Below are 22,192 nucleotides of genomic sequence, written 5' to 3' on the forward strand. Positions count from 1 at the left end.
ATTCCTTCCGGACAGAATACAAGCGCTAATGTGAACCAACCCTAACATGGGGAACCTAAAATCTGACAGAGTAAATCATGATTTAATAAAATGTTGCCTACCAGCTGACCTATGATAAGAGTGACTGACTATACATATTAGTCAATCGGAAAATGTTAAGTTAAACCTTTGGAAAATAATTTCTATTTCTAAAACTTGACCTTGAGCAAAACTGAACTTGTATTTAACCCCGCCTATACCCACAACACCTGGAAATACTCCCACTGTAAGTTAGACCTGCTTTAATAGTATATAAGGAGACGCCAACGACAGACCTGCACAGTGGATTTCTCAAGGAATCTTCACACAATGTTCAGGTTTCTCGTACTTGCTGCTCTTGTAATTTGCGGTAAGTTCTCCCATTCTTCGATGATACTTGTTCTCAGAAGAAATGTATTGCTAACTTGTAAGAGAAAGTAATACTGATGATACAATGTAGTTTTAACAACTTTTCTGATACATACATGTATTTACCTGGTTCTGTATTAGGTTTTCAGCACTTCATAGATACCATGCTGATAACTTAACAATATAATATGATTTCCAATATTTTGGCAAGCGGAAGTTTTTCCTCTTATTCACATGACCTCTGACTCTTGAAATGGTGGTGAACCATGTTAGATTTTGTTTGGCTATTCATTGTCTAAAATGATGTGTATGGCATAATCTGCTGATCATAACCAATCAGACATAACTGTACATGTACTGTATAAAACCGAACCCCCAATCAGTCTGGCATGTTGATAGGCGATTGTACTATCTTGTATAGGACGTGTCTATGATCCAGTTTTTTAACAGTATTGAAAATTATCTACACCAATAATATTACGGATCTGATCTGACAATGTAAATGTACATCATTATTATAATTATTTAAGAAAATTATCAATATGTCTACTTCTTCTTGTCGAATGCTATACAAATACAACACATAATTTATTGTCTTGTGCAGATGTAGCAGAGTTAAAGATACATTTCTATAGAATATCTTACCAATAAAGACAACAAATGCCAAAGAAAAGTCTTTTAAGAAACCTTTTTCGATGACATTTTGGCTTAGGCTCCATGTTGCTATAAGGGCACTTTATATTGTAGATTTTGCTGTTTTTTTAAGCCAAAGACAAGAATGGCTACAAAAAGAATGGGAAATATAGAGCAAGTACTTATACTTCTCCCTCCTGCTCAATCCACTCCTGGTTATGGTGCAAAAAATGCTGTAAAAGCTGCAAAAAAAAAGCTACATTTATGCAACATGGTTAATTGGCTTTTGTTGCCTTCTGTGATATCACGCTGACGCATTTTCCCCACACCATAAAGTCAGGTGAAGCATGCTATATCTGTACTAACTGTTGATCCAAACACCTCTCAGACATGTTAGACTGACCAATTGTTTTCGACATTTCTACATTTTTTAATATCGGTGTTATTCCACCCATAGGACAATGTCATAATGATGACATCCGCTATCTTGAAGATAATGAAAATGGACGTGTGGTAGGAGGAACTAACGCAGCAAAGGGAGCCTGGCCCTGGCAGGTCGGTGGTTACTTCTACGCAGTGAAAGACGTATTCTATATATAAGGGACTAGACTTAGTCCTGTGACTATAGATAGAATCAGTGTTTGAGATACTAATATTGTAATATGTACAATGGTGTCCGTTGATAATCCTTGTACTACAATTGCTCCTACCTTATTATTCTCATTCAGCAATGGAAAGAAATTCTTCATGCATTGACTTCCTAGTGAGCAGGAAAGCCAACTAATAAGTGGTGTAAAGTTAGTAATACAGTATAGTAATATGCAGGTTTATCAAGTAGTATCAGACTCTTTGATAAATGTGGCACAGCTTAAGATTGTCTAGTCTAAAATGTAGACGCTATTAGTAAATGTGTCCCTTATGTTATACCTGGTGCAGGGCAAGACACAGGCATTTCCTCTGTAGTGCTGTTTGCTCCGGCTCTATGGCCTGTACTAGGTATAATACACTGGCCCAGATCTACTAAGAGTGTAAACGTAGACGTGCAGTGTGAAACTACAACAGATTTATCACAGTGACTGAGGTGAAACTAAAAGCACCAAATGTTCGCAAAACACTGGAAAAGCTAATTTAGTCATTAAGTGATAAAGTCATTTCTACTATTTTTGTCATTGGCGTCCTCCAGGTATCTCTTCAGTATCTGTCAGGCAGCAGCTGGTATCACACCTGTGGAGCTTCCCTCATCCGTGCTAACCGTGTCCTGACCGCTGCTCATTGTGTGGACAGGTAGTTTTTACTTCTGTATTATTTTCTGTATTATATTATATTCTAATACCTTATATATTGAAGTAATGTCGGTAATCTCACCAAAAGTATTGGGAATACAATATTTATACTAAATATACAAAACCTTACAAAAGGCTAAGACTATATTCACACAACAGTGATTAATGGCCATGTGACGTCCATTTTTTAAATTCAATATCAGTGAATCCAGTGTCATGGCCGGTCACAATATAGGTTAGGTCCTATCTTTGTTCATTTTCACTGATCACTCCATACACTCAAATATATTGAGGATCTGTGAAAAAAGGTCCCCCCGGGGTACAAGATGTCCATTTTTCACAATCTTTTTGCACCTCAACAATCTGAATATATCTTAAGGCCTCATGCACATGATAATAGTCTTAATCCATAATTGCAGATAAAAGTACCAACCCATTCACTTGTATAGGCCCATACACATGTCCTTAGGTCTTGTGGCCATGTGTCCATGCCATATACGAGGACTGCAGATTCCTATCTTTTGCCTGTATTTGCAGCTCAGCTAAGTGTAGGGGATTATCCAATTCTTTTTGTGGATCCCTGATACAAAAATAAATACCTGCCTGGCTAGGCTCTAACTGAACATAGAATAGGTTACCTCACCTAGAATAACATAAATCAAAAGCCAGTAGAATAATTCAGGACACCGCTCCAAAAATATGACCTCTCTGTTGGATCTCCAGTCAAGCTCTGCCCAAAGTCTGCTGCTGGAGCTGGCTTCTTAAGCCTCCTTGATGAGCAGACTCTCTCTGGAACATCCCCAAAGTGTGGACTGGAGGGGGGTGGAATGACAGGTCCCACTAAGAATCCTACCTTCCATTCCTAAAAATCCAGCCCAGTAACTGGAACTCTGAAATAACCCTCAGCAGACAGAATTAGCTTCTGAGAAAAATTATTTCTGGAGTTTTCTCATCTCACCCACCTGAGTAGTCTGGTTGAGATGTACACCCCCTCCATTATCTGGCCGGCCATTGGCTCACAGTACCTAAATGACTTTTGATGTCGTGTCCCATGGCTTCATGTTGCTTTGAAAAATGACAGAACATTTAATACAGCCACTATATAAAACGTTCCATCTTGTCTTCTCTTACAGAACTGTTTCCTTCCGTGTGGCCCTTGGAGAACATAGTCTGAGCGCTAATGATGGCACTGAACAGTACATTTCCGTCTCCTCCATCAGAAAACATGCCAGCTGGAACACCAACAATGTTGCTGCTGGGTAAGACATCTTGAAGGATTTGGATCTCTACAGTTGCCAGAAATGTGGTTTTCAAGCTTTCACTACATGGACACATATTTAAAGTATATATTTTTTTGTGTTGGTGAAAATTTTTGTAATATACTTTATTATCCTATCTAATTTCCTTTCCAATAGAAAACAGGCTGTAACATTCTCCTCAGCAGTCTTCATATTGAGCTGTTACTGAGGAAAGTCTGTCCATAGTTATATTGTAAAATATGTAGAGCTGACCAAAGGGAAGAATGGTTGCCTCAAATGGCTGTAGCTTTGGTTGTATGCCACTTAGAAAAATGGTTCTAAGCTTTCACGATGCCAGGAATAACATTTTTATATACAGCATGAACTGCTGCAAATTAAAGGGGTATTCCAATGAATATAATCAGATCTATATTTGTAGATAATTAAAAGTTAAACATTTTTGCAAATATAAGTAGTTAAAAATTCTGCAGAGTTTTTAAGATTTTCTCCATCTGTCTTAGTGGTGACGTCTGTTGTCTTGATCGGTTGCCAATGGATATGACCACAATGCAGAAACTTTCTATGGTCTGGAACTTGTCAGGAACCCAGCTATGATTCTCTTATTGTAGCTGAGTTATCAGGCAGGGATACCACATGTATCAGAAGATATCCCGGCCACAATAAAGAAATCATGGCTGATTCTCTGACCTTAGAAAGTTCCTGCATTCATTGTCGTATCCACTGGCAACCGATCAAGACAACAACTGTGATCAGCCATTTGTACAATAATCCACCAGCACATGAGAAGCCATTTTATCTTTACTACTGTAAATATGGTCAGGATGTCTGAGACTAAAAATACATGCAGGATTACATGTGTATGACCTCCCCATACAGATATGATATTGCTATCCTGTGGCTGGCCTCCAGCGCTACCTTGAACAGTGCCGTGAAACTGGCTACTCTTCCAGCAAGTGGAGCTACCCTGGCCGACAAGTACAACTGTGTTGTTACAGGATGGGGAAGACTCAGCAGTAAGTTGTTTGCACACAGTATTTTCCATAGAGGCTTGCATGTGTTTTGTGAAAATTTTGTTAAATGTTGCTGTGTCTTGTCAAATACAAGATGAGAGGCCATTGTCCTTGCTGTATACGCCAATTACATGTCTCCTTGAGTCTGAGGTCCCACGTAGCGAATTGAAGCTAAAAAAATCCCCTGTTGTTCCCTGTATGTTCTTGATATGTTTTTCACTTTCACAGCTTTTTTGCCTCCCTTATTCAATCTATAGAGGAAACTTTTGCAATTCTGCAGCTAAAATTAACAATTTGCGATTTTCAAAAATACACACATTTTCAAAAACGCAGCTTTTCTACAGATCTTTTTTTATCTACAATGTATGAATGAGATTACCCTGGAATCTCACTTATTTTGCTGGTACTGTCAATATGTAATCCTATAAAATCCGTCAGAAAGAAATTATGTTTATAATTCACAATAACTCGTTTTAACTTTATTATACTATTTCACCCACAAATCTAAATAATAAAACGCATATACACATATGGAAAGATTAAAATTGTATACAATGTATAACTTTCCATTATACAACCAGTAAAATTTATTTTCTGACACTTAACGCTAGGGCCCCACGGGATGTCCCGCAGCAATAAAGCGTTTCTGTCCCATGGGGCCCCAGCCGTAAAGAGGTCTGGTCTCCTGTTTATCACCCTCATCTGTTAGATGAGAGAGAGTCACATTTTATTGCAATGATTGTAATAAAAGATCATTCTTTCTTTTACAGCCGGTGGATCTCTTGCCACTATTCTCCAACAAGCCACTCTGCCCGTTGTCGCCCATTCAACCTGCTCTCTGAGCTCCTGGTGGGGCAGCACTGTCAAGACCACCATGATCTGCGCTGGTGGAGATGGAGTCAAGTCTTCCTGCAATGTAAGCATTACCCATCACTCACAAATATTGTAAACAAGAGATACAATACTTGAATTCCCTGGGCTATATGTTGTCTGATGGCCCTATATGCCACTCTATTTAATTATACATTGTTCTGTGGAGAAGACATTAGTATTATCAAACAGACATTGTTATATTTGATCTATTGTGTATCTTAGGGTGATTCCGGTGGACCCCTCAACTGTTCTGTCAATGGTGTCTATCAAGTCCATGGTATTGTCAGCTTTGGATCTTCTCTTGGATGCAACTACTTCCAGAAACCATCCGTGTTTACCAAGGTCTCCTCTTACACCTCCTGGATCAACAGCGTAAGTGTTTTATATGATATGAGTGTTCTAGATTTTCCACCCACATTCACTCGGTGCCAGAATCAGCGCCAACTTCCTCCATGTGAATGCCCCCTAAAGTTTATATTGATCTGATTTTAGATTTAGAACATCCGGGCTATAATCTAATAAATAGAAATGAAAAACTTACAATCTTTTTTTTTTTTTGCAGAACATCTAAATGGATCCGTTCTATCTCCATGGAGGGAACCTGACAAAAGCTACAACATACAATCCATCTGTGTTGTGTAAAGAAAAACTTGCTAATAAAGAATTTAACTCCAGTCAATGCTTCGCTCTGTTTTTCTATATGTGATAAATGGGACTAAACACAGAACATTATGAAACGTTTATTGAATACAGATCTTTACCATTATGGTATCAAGAAGTTCACTGACCCCATTTGTTGCCCTCAGACCTTGGTCACATGTAGCATGTTGTACAAGTCCCTAGTATTCAGTGGTGTGTCTCCTCCAGCCCCTAGTGGTCAGAGATGCAGACACCTAATTCATGTAGTATAGCAGTTTGTTGCCCCCAAAAACATATTTGTTAAAACTCAGGACTGTCTTCTTGGAAGTAAGCCATTGCTCAGTCTACATATGCATAACTCTTACCATAATCACAACATATAATGAGCACAATGCTAGTAGTATTATGGCAAGTCTCATGGATCTTTCATGTCCTCGGTCACATGTGGTTTTATATATCACCAGAAAGCAGACAGCACACATTGTGAGGAAGGCCCCCCTGACAGTATTCATCTATAGACTAGTACTGGGGGCGTTCCTCATAGCTCAGAGTCATCGCTGGGCTATAAGGAACGCTCCCTCTGACAGTTGAGCGCTATGGACGAGTACTGTCAGGGAGTGCGTTCCTCACAGCCCGGCAAGACTGTCAGAAACACCTTTCTGACAGTGGGCGGACATCGATAACAGTACCGATATCTCACCCCGGGACAGATAATGGGAAAGCCGACAATGCGCTGAATGTATATAAAACCGCATGTGCCCAAGGACATGAAAGGTCCTCTTTAAGAGGGAAGGCCTCCAAAAGCTAATTTTGGACGACCACTTTAACAACAAATTCTAGAAATAAAGGTTTATCTACTTTGGCCATTGACTCCTCTCACAAATAGGTGATACAACACTACACAACAAAAAAAAAACTTTCCGTGGATATCTTGGTATACAATAATTGATCTCAGTCAACCCCAAACACCCACCCCACCCCACCTCCCCATATAGCGGTCACCAACTAAGAGGAAGATGAGACTCCACGGACTGTTATACCCCAAACCACCACCCCCATACCCACCACTCACCCACCCGAATCCAACTCTCCCCCCACACACACACACTTTACTAGCTGTGGCAATGCCAAATATCTATTCGGACATGCCAATAAAGCTTGTTTGATTTGATTTGACATGCTGATTTCAAATATGCAAACAGTTTTTCTCTATCACCCTTCTTTCTTGAAATATCCACGATCTTAAATTTTGTATTTCAATTAATTACTTCAAAACATAAGAAATGTAATTTTTGTACAAAAACTTGTATTTTAAAAGTTATTGCTATATGAAACATAAACATAAACATGAACGTGGCTCTAGCTACTGAAATTATAAATAACATAATTATATAACAAAAATTCACTTTGAAGTCTAATATCTGTAAAATATGGGCAAAAATTCATTAAACATGTTCATGGTTTAACCCCTTAAGGACCAGGCCATTTTTTGGTTTCGCATTTTCGTTTTTCCCTCCTCACATTTCAAGAGCCATAACTTTTTCATTTTTCAGTTCACAGAGTCACATGATGGCTTATTGTTTGCGGGACAAATTGTACTTTGTAATGGCACCATTTAATATGCTGTGCAATGTACTGGGAAGCTGGAAAAAAATTCAGAATGAGGTGCAATTGGAGAAAAAATGCATTTGCGCCATTTTCTTATGGGTTTAATTTTTACAGCGTTCACTGTTTGGTACAAATGACATGTTACCTGTGTTCTACGTGTCAGTACAAACGCGGTGATACCAAATTTATATACTATTTGAAATGTTTTGATACTTTTAAAAAAATGATAAACTTTGCAAAATAGAAAAAAAAAATTGTGTCATCATGTTCTAACACCTGTAACTTTTTCATATTTCCATGTATGGAGCTGGTTGTGGTGTCTTTTTATGCGGGATAAGATGACGTTTCTATTGATACCATTTGGGGAAAGATCTGATGGTTTGATCACTTTTTATTCAATTTTTTATAAGAGGCAAAGTGTTGAAAAAAACGCTTTTTGGCTGTTTTTATTTTTTTTGCCGCTACGTTGTTCGCAGTACGGGATAAATGTTTTAATATTCTAATAGTTCGGGCATTTTGGAGCGCGGGGATACCTAATATGTTTATGTTTAATGTTCTTTAATTACTTTTATAGCTAATCTAGGGAAAGGGGGGTGATTTGAACTTTTATATTTTTTTAATTTTTTTAATACTTTTAAAAACTTTTTTTTTTCTTCTGTTACATTTATGATCAGACCCCTTAGGTACCTTGAAACCTAGGGAGTCTGATCGCTCATACTATTCACTGCAATACTACAGTATTGCAGTGAATAGGAAAATCGCAGCACTTCTATTAGACGATGCCTCTGGCATCGTCTAATAGATCTCATGCAGAGACAAGCCTGGAAGCCTTCAATAGGCTTCCGGCTGTCATAGCAACCGATCACCGCCCTCATGTGACGTTCAGGAGGGCGGCGATCGGCAAAACATGGCGGCGCCCATGCCGCCGGCGCCGTTTACACACTGCGGTCACGTTTGACCGCAGTGTGTAAAGGGTTAACAGCAGCGATCGGCTCGGGCACCGACCGCTGCTGTTAGTGGCAGGTCCTGGCTGTATTATACAGCCGGCATCTGCCGTGTATGGAGCGAGCTCAGCGTGTGAGCTCGCTCCATACATCCCCATGCGACCCATGACGTACAGTTACGTCAAGGGTCGCTAAGGGGTTAAATTTCTTGGCTGTGGACTTCCGCTTATACTAATGAGTTAACAAATCACGCTGAAGCGTCCAACAGTAGCCTGCCATCATCGCTGCACTCCACCGACCCTGATAGTGTGACTCCATCACTGAAATGTCCTGGTGGAAGCGCTCGCCATGTTCATCGCTGACTGTGCCTAGGTTTTTTGGGAAGAAGTCCAGATGCGAGTCGAGTAAATGAATTTTTATAGACCTATTACAGCCAAGATGTTTGTACGCACTAATGCATTTTTTTACAACATTCACGTAGTCAGCACTTTTCTTATTTCCAAGGAAATTAATTACGACTGACTTGAATGCCACCCACGCATCGTTTTCAGCAGCACTTAGAATGTCTTGAAAGTTTTCATCAGCTATGGTTTCTTTTATTTTTGGACCTATGAATACACCTTCTTTTACCTATGCATAACTCAACCCTGGGAACTAGTTGCGCAGGTACCGAAATGCATCAGTGTCGCTGTCTAAGTCCCAACTTTATATGAAGTGGTGGCATGAGAATCTTGTCACGATCAACCAACGGTGGATGAAGAATGTTTTTATTTCCTGGCTGCATTCTGTCTCTGATTGGCCAGTTCTTCTTGATGTAGTGTTGTTTCCTATCTCTGCTTTCCCATTCGCATATGAAGCAGCAGTACTTTGTGTATCCTGTCTGCATAGCCGTTAGAATAGTTATTACTCTTAAGTCACCGCCAATACTCCAGTTGTACTCGCAATAATGTATTTTTTCCAGAAGTAGCGATACGCACAATATGAAGCTGATATAGAAGAGCCGGATTTGATAGGTGATGAGAATCCCAAATTTACATGCTACAGGACCAAGAGTCAGCTTGCAATATACTCCGTTTTAGGTCTGTGTTTACATACAGAGGTAATGGACTCCCTGTCTCAGCCCTTATCAGCAAAATTCAATTATCAGACCTATATACTCATATACTGTATATACTCGAGTATAAGCCGAATTTTTCAGCACAGTTTTTGTGCTCGGCTTATACTCGAGTGAGCAAAAAAAAAAAAAATAGGGGGGGGGGGGGGGTCTATGACCAGCCACAATATCAATGTATAGAAGCTCCCATAAAATAGTGCAAAAATAAAAAGTTCTCAATCCCTCCTTTCCCTAGAATACATATAAAGGTAGAAAATGACTGTGACACACATACACATTAGGTATCTGTGTGTCTGAAAGTGCCCGGTCTACTGAATATAGGGTATCTGCAGTGCTCCTGTTCCATCGGGAAGGGGTTAATAGGAGCACTGCAGATACCCTATATTCAGCCAGACTGAATTCCAAGTGGGAGAAGAGAAAACAGTCCTCAAGCTCAGGGAAGGGGCAGATAGACAACCAAAACACCCCCTCCCCTTTCCCATCACCCAGCAACTACTGCACCCAAAAACTCCAACCATTTTAATTTTTTAAATTTTCCAGTAGCTGCTGCATTCCCCCCCCCTCGGCTTATACTCCAGTCAATAAGTTTTCCCAGCTTTTTGTGGTAAAATTAGGGGCCTCGGCTTATATTTGGGTCGGCTTATACTCGAATATATACGGTACATATATATTTATTTATTTATTTATTTTAAATGTAGATTGTGAGCCCACATAGAGCTCACAATGTACATTTTTCCCTATCAGTATGTTTTAGGAGTATGGGATGGAAATCCACGCAAACACGTGGAGAACATACAAACTCCTTGCAGATGTTTTTGGTTTTTTTTTTTGCCCTTGGTGGGATTCGAACCAAGGACTCCAGCGCTGCAAGGCTGCAGTGCTAACCACTGAGCCACCGTGTGGCCCCCCATATATATTTATTTATTGAGAATATATATTATATAATTTTGGATACTGTCAGAAGCTTGTAGTCCTATTTAAGCAAAATAAAAACATTTATTCAATAATATCTTAACAATTTGACCTGATAGGGCAAAACAGTTTTCAGATTTGAAATCAGCATTAAAAACTGCATAAGAAACACTTAAAGGGATTCTACCACTAAAACACTTTTTTTTCTAGTTACCACGTCGGAATAGCCTTTAAAAAGGCTATTCGTCTCTTACCTGTGGAAGTGCTCTCCGCCGCGCCGTTCGTTCAAAATACCGGTTTGTACCGGTATGCTAATGAGTTCTCTCGCAGCGATGGGGGCGTCCCCATCGCAGGAGCAGCGATGGGGGCGTCCCCATTGCAGCTCGAAAACTGACCGCAGCGCCGCCTCTCTGGTCTTCGGTGTCCTCCCTTTGCTTCTTCAGCGTACTGTCGGACGCCTGCGCAGTACGCTCTGTTCGACGAAGATTGCCGAACGTACTGCGCATGCGCGAAATTGCGATCCCAGCCATAGTGCGGGCACCGAACTTTCGCGCATGCGCAGTACGTTCGGCAATCTACGCCGAACAGAGAGCATACTGCGCAAGCGTCCGACAGACGCTGAAGACGCAAGGGGAGGACACCGAAGACCGGAGAGGCGGCGCTGCGGTGAGTTTTCGAGCTGCAATGGGTACAAACCGGTATTTTGAACGAACGGCGCGGCGGAGAGCACTTCTACAGGTAAGAGACGAATAGTCTTTTTAAAGGCTATTCCGACGTGGTAACTAGAAAAAAAGTGTTTTAGTGGTAGAATCCCTTTAATGACATTTAAGATATCCACAGTGTGTTTTCCAGTGTAATTATTGTCAGAACAGCAGCAATTTCCACAGGAGTTCTCTTTATGGGATATCTCAAATTGTGACCTGTTGGTTTACATGAGAAGTAGAGTTACGATGCACTGCTGGGTATTCAGTTATTGGGACCCTAATGCTTGCTGTGCAGAGATTACATGTGATTCAAGATTTTGTGACTCTAAGGCTAGTTCTACTTCAATCTCATATCTTTAGTAGGTATGTAAAACTGACATGGACACACTAGGGTTATGTATATGGAAAAGCATAGCAGCACATTGGTCCTTACTAGAGATGAGCGAACACTAAAATGTTCGAGGTTCGAAATCCGATTCGAACAGCCGCTCACTGTTCGAGTGTTCGATCGGGTTTCGAACCCCATTATAGTCTATAGGGAACAAATACTCGTTAAAGAGGACCTTTCACCATATCCGGGCACCGGCAGTTCTATATACTGACAGAAAGCTGACAGTGCGCTGAATTCAGCGCACTGTCGGCTTTCCCGATCTGTGCCCGGTGTGAAGAGCTTACGGCCCGGTACCGTAGCTCTTCTATGGTCAGAAGGGCGTTTCTGACCGTTATCCAGAGACGTCCTTCTGCCTCGCGGCGCCAATTGCGCTGTGCTGTGGAGCCGGGAGGAACGCCCCCCTCCCTCTGCTCACACAGCTTGTCCGTAGACGAGCATTATCAGGAGCAGGAGGGGGCATTCCTCCCCGCTCCACAGTACAGCGCGATTGGCGCCGCGAGGCAGAAGGACGTCTCTGGCTAATGGTCAGAAATGCCCTTCTGACTGTAAAGCGCTACGGTACCGGGACCGATAGCGCTTTACACCGGGCACGGATCGGGAAAGCCGACAGTGCGCTGAATTCAGCGCACTGTCAGCTTTCTGGCAGTATATAACACTGCCTGTGCCCAGATATGGTGAAAGGTCCTCTTCAAGGGGGAAACCCAAATCCGTCTCAGGAGGGTCACCAAGTCCACTATGACACCCCAGGAAATGATGCCAACACCCTGAAATGACACTGGGACAGCAGGGGAAGCATGTCTGGGGGCATAAAAGTCACTTTATTTCATGGAAATCCCTGTCAGCTTGCGATTTTCGCAAGCTAACTTTTTCCCATAGGAATGCATTGGACAGCGCTGATTGGCCAGAGTACGGAATTCGACCAATCAGCGCTGGCTCTGCTGGAGGAGGCGGAGTCTAAGATCGCTCCACACCAGTCTCCATTCAGGTCCGACCTTAGACTCCACCTCCTCCGGCAGAGCCAGCGCTGATTGGCCGAAGGCTGGCCAATGCATTCCTATGGGTATGCAGAGACTCAGCAGTGTTGAGCCAGTTCTGCTCAACTACACCGTGTGCCAGTCAGCCCTACTGTGCGAGCTCGGCACACTCTCAGCTATGCATCACCGCTGGCGTTGGCCAGCATTGATTGGCCAGTATACAGAATCAGTATACAGAATCAGCAGAACCCATGTGCACCCTCAGCTCTGCTACATCTGAGCCGAGGGTGGGCTAGAACCCTTGTGCACACTCGGCTGTGCTACATTAGAGCCGAGGGTGCACTAGAACCCTTGTGCACACTCGGCTCTGCTACATCAGAGCCGAGGGTGCACTGGAACCCTTGTGCACACTCAGCTCATGCTAATAGAATGCATTGGCCAGCGCTGATTGGGCAATGCATTCTATTAGCCTGATGAAGCAGAGCTGAATGTGTGTGCTTAGCTCAACTACTCCACCGGCATAGTTGAGCTAAGCACACACATTCAGCTCTACTTCATCATGCTAATAGAATGCATTGGCCAGCGCTGATTGGCCAGAGTACGGAATTCGACCAATCAGCGCTGGCTCTGCTGGAGGAGGCGGAGTCTAATGACCTGAATGGAGACTGGTGTGGAGCTATCTTAGACTCCGCCTCCTCTAGCAGAGCCAGCGCTGATTGGTCGAATTCCATACTCTGGCCAATCAGCGCTGTCCAATGCATTCCTATGGGAAAAAGTTTATCTCACAAAAATCACAATTACACACCCGATAGAGCCCCAAAAAGTTATTTTTAATAACATTCCTACCTAAATAAAGGTTATCCCTAGCTATCCCTGCCTGCACAGCTATCCCTGTCTCATAGTCACAAAGTTCACATTCTCATATGACCCGGATTTGAAATCCACTATTCGTCTAAAATGGAGGTCACCTGATTTCGGCAGCCAATGACTTTTTCCGATTTTTTTCGATGCCCCCGTAGTCGTAGTTCCTGTCCCACCTCCCCTGCACTGTTATTGGTGCAAAAAAAAGCGCCAGGGAAGGTGGGAGGGGAATTGAATTATTTTGGAGTTTGCCACGTGATGTTCAATTCGAATCGAACACATTGAACAGCCTGATATCTGATCGAACATGTGTTCGGTAGAACACTGTTCGCTCATCTCTAGTCCTTACAGCTCTGCATCATGAAGCAGGTACAGGCACACTGTGTACTAATGAGTAGTGCCGATATGCCTGGAGGAGAGAGTATCTCCACATCATGGCATGTAATGGAACAAGTCATAGTTATTAACTTATGGATTCATATCTATGAAATGTAAGACACAAAGAAGTACAGAATAGGCCCATAGACTTCTATAGTTACAATCTTACAGAGTCTAACAACACACATCCTTAAAACACTCTTCTGGAATTTGTTTTTGGATAAAGAAACAAAGCAAAAAATAAAAATTGCGGAAACGCGTTGTGTTTTTTCTGCAGCATTTTCTATTGCGTTGTTGCAGAGGTTTCCAACTTTTTTTCTTCAGTGTATGGATCAGATTAGTCAGTATCCCATTCAATTTGCAGGGATTATAAAATGCTGCGTTTTTGCAACATGGGGCTTCAGTCTCTAGTAGAAACTATGTACTGAGTAACATGCGAGTCACAGAAACAACACAGCAGAAATAGCTAGATAATGTTCATGCCAAGACTTTTTACACTTTTATCCTTTTCCAATTGCCGCCACTATTTGATACAATATATTGATATGTTATTTTCCCTTGACGAAAAGGGGACACATTGTTTGCCATCAGTTTTATCCGTAACACCTGGAAATATTCTCACTGTTACTGGGCACATTTCAGGGGTCTATAATGGAGGATGAGTCGTTTTCTACAGGAGATGCTCAGGCTTCTTGTGCTCGCTTTTCTTCTCCTTTGCAAAAAGCATCTACCCAAAAAGTTTCACAGATTTAAAACATACAAATATAGAAAAAGTATGTGATGTAAAAATCATACAAATGAAAAAGAAAACTATTTCAGATGTATAATTACTAGAGATGAGCGAACAGTGTTCTATCGAACACATGTTCGATCGGATATCAGGGTGTTCGCCATGTTCGAATCGAATCGAACACCGCGTGGTAAAGTGCGCCAAAATTCGATTCCCCTCCCACCTTCCCTGGCGCCTTTTTTGCACCAATAACAGCGCAGGGGAGGTGGGACAGGAACTACGACACTGGGGGCATTGAAAAAAATTGGAAAAAGTCATTGGCTGCCGAAATCAGGTGACCTCCATTTTAGACGAATAGTGGATTTCAAATCCGGGTCATATGAGAATGTGAACTTTGTGACTATGAGACAGGGATAGCTGTACAGGCAGGGATAGCTAGGGATAACCTTTATTTAGGGGGGAATGTTATTAAAAATAACTTTTTGGGGCTCTATCGGGTGTGTAATTGTGATTTTTGTGAGATAAACTTTTTCCCATAGGGATGCATTGGCCAGCGCTGATTGGCCGAATTCCGTACTCTGGCCAATCAGTGCTGGCCAATGCATTCTATTAGCTTGATGAAGCAGAGTGTGCACAAGGGTTCAAGCGCACCCTCGGCTCTGATGTAGCAGAGCTGAGGCTGCACAAGGGTTCAAGCGCACCCTCGGCTCTGATGTAGGAGAGCCGAGGGTGCACTTGAACCCTTGTGCACCCTCGGCTCTGCTACATCAGAGCCGAGGGTGCGCTTGAACCCTTGTGCACACTCTGCTTCATCAAGCTAATAGAATGCATTGGCCAGCGCTGATTGGCCAATGCATTCTATTAGCCCGATGAAGTAGAGCTGAATGTGTGTGCTTAGCACACACATTCAGCTCTACTTCATCGGGCTAATAGAATGCATTGGCCAGCGCTGATTGGCCAGAGTACGGAATTCGGCCAATCAGCGCTGGCTCTGCTGGAGGAGGCGGAGTCTAAGATCGCTCCACACCAGTCTCCATTCAGGTCCGACCTTAGACTCCGCCTCCTCCAGCAGAGCCAGCGCTGATTGGCCGAATTCCGTACTCTGGCCAATCAGCACTGGCTAATGCATTGTATTGGCGTGATGAAGCAGTGCTGAATGTGTGTGCTTAACACACACAATTCAGCTCTACTTCATCGGGCTAATAGAATGCATTGGCCAATCAGCGCTGGCCAATGCATTCTATTAGCGTGAACTGAGTTTGCACAGGGGTTCTAGTGCACCCTTGGCTCTGCTACATCAGATTGCTACATCTGATGTAGCAGTGCCGAGTGTGCATCAGATGTGTAGTTGAGCAAAACTGACTCAGCACTGCTAAGTCTCTGCATTCGCATAGGAATGCATTGGCCAGCCTTCGGCCAATCAGCGCTGGCTCTGCCGGAGGAGGCGGAGTCTAAGGTCGGACCTGAATGGAGACTGGTGTGGAGCGATCTTAGACTCCGCCTCCTCCAGCAGAGCCAGCGCTGATTGGTCGAGTTCCGTACTCTGGCCAATCAGCACTGGCCAATGCATTTCTATGGGGAAAAGTTAGCTTGCGAAAATCGCAAACTGACAGGGATTTCCATGAAATAAAGTGACTTTTATGCCCCCAGACATGCTTCCCCTGCTGTCCCAGTGTCATTCCAGGGTGTTGGTATCATTTCCTGGGGTGTCATAGTGGACTTGGTGACCCTCCAGACACGAATTTGGGTTTCCCCCTTAACGAGTTTATGTTCCCCATAGACTATAATGGGGTTCGAAACCCATTCGAACACTCGAACAGTGAGCGGCTGTTCGAATCGAATTTCGAACCTCGAACATTTTAGTGTTCGCTCATCTCTAATAATTACTAATATTACTAATAAAATATTGCTATGTTCATCAATATCAAAGATTATATTGCTCTGCACAGAGGAAGATTTTGATATTGTTGCTTTCTTTCACACAGCCATACAATTACATGATAAAGGAACCCTTCACGAGGGTGAGGCCCCTAAACCAGCAGTACCTCCTTATGCTGTTGGGGGTTAAGCCCCCAAAGTTGGTAATCTCAGACCCTTCTCATACTCTGTTAATAAATGACAGGTAGAATAGGAGTCCTCTACTCCTGTCCAGGAGCTCCCAATGCCTGCACATTGCACTATGGAAGGAGAGGACACATACTGAAACATCATTGTACATGTGTGAAGGTTATAATCATGTAATGTATGAAAATATTGTTATTCGTTAAAGCTGAATGCTAGATATAGTTGCTTATGCTTGAAACTGGTATAATGTTATATGATAAGATGGCGCCTGTAACCAGGATGGGTGCAAGAAAAACAAATGCTTGGCTTGCTGCCAGAAGACAGCTCCCCAAAGTTACCACGCAGGACCGGGAGTAGCTGGCATATATACTGCTTAAACTCTTTCTGTTTGATTGAGATGGATCATACCAATCAGGAAGGAATACGAAAACTTACGTTGTTGTTATCTCTCTTCTTCTCTTTGCTATTATTTAACCCCACGTTGTTTTAATAAAAGTGCATCAGTATTTCCTTCTTGGTTGAGAGAGGAACTAATACCAACATAGTGTGTCTGGTGTCATTTCCTTACTGCTGGCACTCAGCCTAATTAATTAGGACGACGACAGTTACCTGAGATTATTGGTCAATTAGTCATAAACATGGCTTTGACCTTATCACATGCATAACGTTAAATAGCTATAATAGAGGATTTGTCTGTTTGGATTATTTCATCTGTTTCTGGCTGTAATTGTTTTTTGTATGAGTTTGACTGACTGACCTCTGGCCGATTTCTGTATTTTGGCAAGTAGTAATCAAACTATGGGCTGGTCAGAAATCTCTTGGGTTGGGACATTCATTAGAATGTTATTTGTGTGTTTCTAAGAATGATTGAAGATGAACAATGGCAGTCTAAAATCTAACCTGTCCCCTCCATTTATCTCTGACCTAATCTCCCACTACCTGCCCACACGTAACCTCAGATCCTCCAATGACCTCCTACTCCGCTCTGCTCTCATCCGCTCCTCACACAACCGGCTCCAAGATTTCTCCCGTGCATCCCCCATACTCTGGAACTCCTTACCAAGACACATAAGACTAACCCCACAATCACAGGCTTCAAGAAGGCCCTGAAGACTCACCTATTCAGGAAGGCCTACAACCTCCAATAACACTATCACCACACAACCATCTGAACAGCCTCTCCCCTCTCCTTCTGTCTCTATTCCTCTTCCCTCATAGACTGTAAGCCCTTGTGGGCAGGGCCCTCTATTCTAATCTATCTACTGTATATTTGTCTGTATATTTTGTGTACCGTATGTAAACCCTCAAATGTAAAGCACCATGGAATTAATATAATAATGTACAGCACCATGGGATTAATATAATTATGTACAGCACCATAGAATTAATGGTTCTATATACACACATGGACATAATTGTTGATACCCCTCGTTTAATGAAAGAAAAACTCACAATGGTCACAGAAATAACTTGAATCTGACAAAAGTAATAATAAATAAAAAATTGCATGAAAATGAACTAATGAAAGTCAGACATTGCTTTTCACTGCAACAGGATTGTTTTAAATATAAAACCCATGAAACAGGCCTGGACAGAAATGATGGTTCCCTTAACTTAATATTTTGTTGCACAACCTTTTGAGGCAATCGCTGCAATCACACGATTCCAGTAACTGTCAGTGAGACTTCTGCACCTCTCAGCAGGTATTATGGCCCACTCCTCATGAGCAAACTGCTCCAGTTGTCTCGGGTTTGAAGTATGACAGGGCCCCCCAGAGCACTAATTGCTCGGGGGACACATGGTATCATGGAACCATAAAAACAAATTATTGCAGTTTAATTTTAATACGGTTAAAAGTTTCTATCATTCATTATTTCCCCTTTTTAATTTTTGTCAGGTAATTTTTCCCGCCATTTTTTACTTACCTCAGGGAGTCAGGGTCAAGTTCAGGTCATCCCTCTCAGCTGGCAGGGTCTTCTAGAACATTCGAAGTAGGCGTGGCTTTGAATCAGCTGTTCTGGGATTCTGTCAGCTGATTGGAGAGATCAGGTGTTTTTGGCGCGAAGTTTGAATATAAAAAGCTGGCAATCAGCTGTTCGGGCATTCGCGACGTGATCTTCAAGCAAGCCATGGAAGACCTGCTACATCGTCTGCTGAGGAGAGCGGAGAGCGCCGGAGGGGAGCAGTGGCTGAGGCGCTGCCTCAGTGAAGAACCGGCGGCAGCAGAAGAGGAGTCGGTCGCAGCTGCGGGAGAAGAGCGGGCAGGAGCTGAAGAGCCGGCTGAAGAAACAGACTTCCTGTCTGTCGGAGTGCCGGAAGAGGAAGAGGCCGAGCTGCTGGGCGGTGGCGGTGAAGAACCTGAGGCTGAGGGGAGGGGGAGCGAGGAGGCGTGGCGCCCGGCCAGCAAAAGAGCTAGGAGAGGCCGGCGCGCATACACGCCTCCCCCTTCCCTGAACCGAAGCGGAAGCAGGGGACAGCGCCGACAGCCCAGGTCCGCCGGCAAGGGAAGACAGGAGGCCGGCGCAGAGGGGCGGTGGGCGGAGCCACCGCTGCCGGAGCACGTCAGGAGCGGCGGGGACAAAAGGGCTGACCACGGCGCTACATCGAGGGGTCAGCTGAACAGAGGTCAGGCGGACCGGCCTGAAAGAAGAAGAGGAAGCCGTGGCCCAGCAGCGATGGGGCGAAGCTCTACACCCCCTCCACCAGCAGCAGCATCCGGAAGCAGAAGGGAAGAGAGCAGCTCGTCGGCGATTGGTGAGTGCTCCATACCTTCCACACACAGTAATGAATTATTTAATCAATTTATGTCTTTCATGTCTAATTGTTTTAACATGTCTAGAAATGTTAACCCTTTGATTAATGTATGGTCCCCTGTTGCACCGGCGTCTGCTACCACAATGCCTACTTTAAATAGTCCCCCAGTGTTGGGGACAGGCAGCGGGGTGGCGGAGGTGTGCGCTAGGGACAGCATTGATTTAGGTGAAAAAACTGTTGTCTCCTGGTGCATCGGTGTCGGCTACTTCAATGCCCGCTTTGAGTAATCTCCCGCAGTTGGAGATGGGCAGCGGGGTGGCGGAGACATGCGCAAAGGAGGCAATAGCCTGTGAAGTGACACCATTAGGTTTTCATTTGAATAACACTATAAAGGAAAAGATTTGGAAAGGTGAATTCGTTGATATATTATCCTTGTTGCCTTCCGCAAAGGAACCTATTTTGCGGGGGGACAAGAAGGATGAAAAGGAGGAGGAACGGAAACGGAGTGTTCCTCGCTCCTTTAATAATTGGTTACAGGGTTTCTGCATTTATTCGGCAATATTGGGTGAAAGGTTTCCGAATAAATGCACTGGTTTGTTTCAACATGTTGATATTGTCCTAGAGGCATACAAGAATTTTGGTGGAACTGCTTGGTTCATATATGATGAAATGTTTCGTCAAAAGCTAGCAGTTCACCCAAATCTAAGATGGACCATTTGAACACCCCCCTTTCGTTAATTTTAGAATCTCCCCATTAGGCATTGTTCCCAAAAAAGAGGCTGGCTCTTACAGGCTAATTCATCATTTATCTTATCCGCCACATAGATCTTTAAATGATGAAGTTGATAATTCATTAGCATCTGTACGTTATGCTGCTTTTGATGATGTGGTTCCTTTACTCAGGAAAGCGGGTAGAGGTGCCCTATTAGCTAAGGCAGACATTAAGTCTGCGTTCAGATTGCTACCAGTTAATCCATTAGGTTACAACTCGTTAGGAATGTTTTTTGATGGTTTTTATTTCTATGATAAGATGTTACCAATGGGGTTTTCTTTATCTTGTTTTTATTTTGAATTGTTTTCCAGCTTTCTTCATTGGGTGTTGAGCCAGGTTATTAGTGACGGAGGAATACTCCACTATTTAGACGATTTTTTGTTTATTGGTGATGCAAATTCTCAGCTTTGTTTTGATTTACTATCTAATTTTATGTCTATTTGTGATTGTTTTGGTGTACCTTTGGCTTTGGACAAAACTGTTTATCCTTGTCAAGAGCTTGAGTTTTTAGGGATAGTGATTAATTCTGATAGAATGGAATTTAGGTTGCCAGAGGATAAACTCTTGAAGCTAAAGGTGTCTTTAATTGAGATGTTAGCCAGGAACAAGACTACATTAAAAGATATGCAGTCTTTACTAGGATCATTAAACTTTGCTACTCGTATAATGCCTATGGGTAGGGTATTTAGTAAAAGCCTGTACCATGCAACTAAAGGTTTGCGTTCACCCAGGAGCCATATACGCTTGACAAGAGCTCTTAAAGATGATTTGGGTTTATGGCTCGAGTTTTTAGATCAATTTAATGGAAGGAGTGTGATTCAGGAGGATTTTCAATCGGCTGATGCATTAAATCTTTTTACAGATGCATCAGGTAGCATCGGTTATGGAGCATTCTTTGACAAACAGTGGTCAGCGGAAGTTGGCCGGCTTCCTGGATTAGTAATAAAGTGACAAAAAGCATTGTAGCGCTAGAAATATTTCCTGTTGTAGTAGCAATCGTGATATGGGGAAAGGAGTTTCAGAATAAAAGAATATTGTTACATACTGATAACAAGGGAGTTATGTTCGCAGTAAACACTTTATCATCTAAGTGCTTATTTACATCTAAGTTGTTGAAACATTTGGTACTTTGCTGCCTTAAATTGAATATTTGGATCAAGGCAGAATATTTGGAAGGTCATAGGAATTTAATTGCGGACGCGCTTTCTCGTTATCAGTGGGAGAGTTTCAGAAAGCTGGTACCAGATGCAGCGGTGCATGGAATACCTTGCCCTTCCCATTTATGGGACCTAATTTGGGACCAATAACCGACAGCATAAAGAATTCGGTAAGCCCTCGCACGTGGGCGGAATATTCCGCTGCATGGAAAGAATGGGTTGTCTTTTGCAGGGATAATAACATAAGCTGTTGGCAAGTTGATTCAAGTTATAAATTGATCTTTGTGAACAGTTTGTTTTTAAAAGGCAGAGCAGTGTCTACGGTTTTGAAGGCTATTGCTGGAGTCTCATTTTTCTTGAAGTTAAATGATGAGCCTCCTTTGTTACAATCTTTTGCTATAAAACAATCAGTTAAAGGGTATAAGAGAAAATTTGCAAAACAGGACGATAGGAGGCCTATAACATTCAAAATACTAAATGACATTTGCACGGTTTTACCCTCCGTTTGTACAGATAGTTTTGAAGTTTGCTTGTTTAAAACTGCTTTCATTTTAGCTTTCTTTGCAGCTCTGCGTGTAGGAGAATTAGTAGCTTCCAATGCTAATTGTATTTCTCCATTATTGGTCTCTGATATTCAAGTTCACCAAAATTCAATTCAAGTATTAATAAGAAAATCAAAGACGGATCAAACAGGTAGGGGGCAAGTTTTGAAACTGTCTTGCCTGAGAGATCAGAGTGTTTGCCC

At 42.6% G+C, this 22,192-nt stretch overlaps 1 protein-coding gene across 1 annotated transcript; it reads left to right on the forward strand.

Moving 5' to 3' along the window:
* The first annotated feature begins 334 nt into the window (after positions 1–334).
* Positions 335–6,109, forward strand: LOC142195837 (chymotrypsin-like elastase family member 1). The gene is made up of 8 exons (XM_075265894.1): positions 335–388; positions 1,478–1,575; positions 2,204–2,304; positions 3,437–3,562; positions 4,439–4,575; positions 5,343–5,488; positions 5,668–5,817; positions 6,008–6,109. The coding sequence occupies exons 1-8, from the start codon at positions 349–351 to the stop codon at positions 6,014–6,016; spliced, it is 807 nt and encodes a 268-aa protein (XP_075121995.1). The 5' UTR covers positions 335–348; the 3' UTR covers positions 6,017–6,109.
* The last annotated feature ends 16,083 nt before the right edge of the window (positions 6,110–22,192 follow it).

Source organism: Leptodactylus fuscus, chromosome 2, assembly GCF_031893055.1.
Source record: "Leptodactylus fuscus isolate aLepFus1 chromosome 2, aLepFus1.hap2, whole genome shotgun sequence".
In the NCBI taxonomy this organism is placed as follows: Eukaryota; Metazoa; Chordata; class Amphibia; order Anura; family Leptodactylidae; genus Leptodactylus; species Leptodactylus fuscus.

Coding starts and splice junctions, on each gene's coding strand:
- LOC142195837 (XM_075265894.1), top strand. CDS start 349: ATGTTCAGGTTTCTCGTACTTGCTGCTCTTGTAATTTGCG. Junction 389..1,477: donor TGCTGCTCTTGTAATTTGCG/GTAAGTTCTCCC, acceptor TTCCACCCATAG/GACAATGTCATAATGATGAC. Junction 2,305..3,436: donor GCTGCTCATTGTGTGGACAG/GTAGTTTTTACT, acceptor CTTCTCTTACAG/AACTGTTTCCTTCCGTGTGG.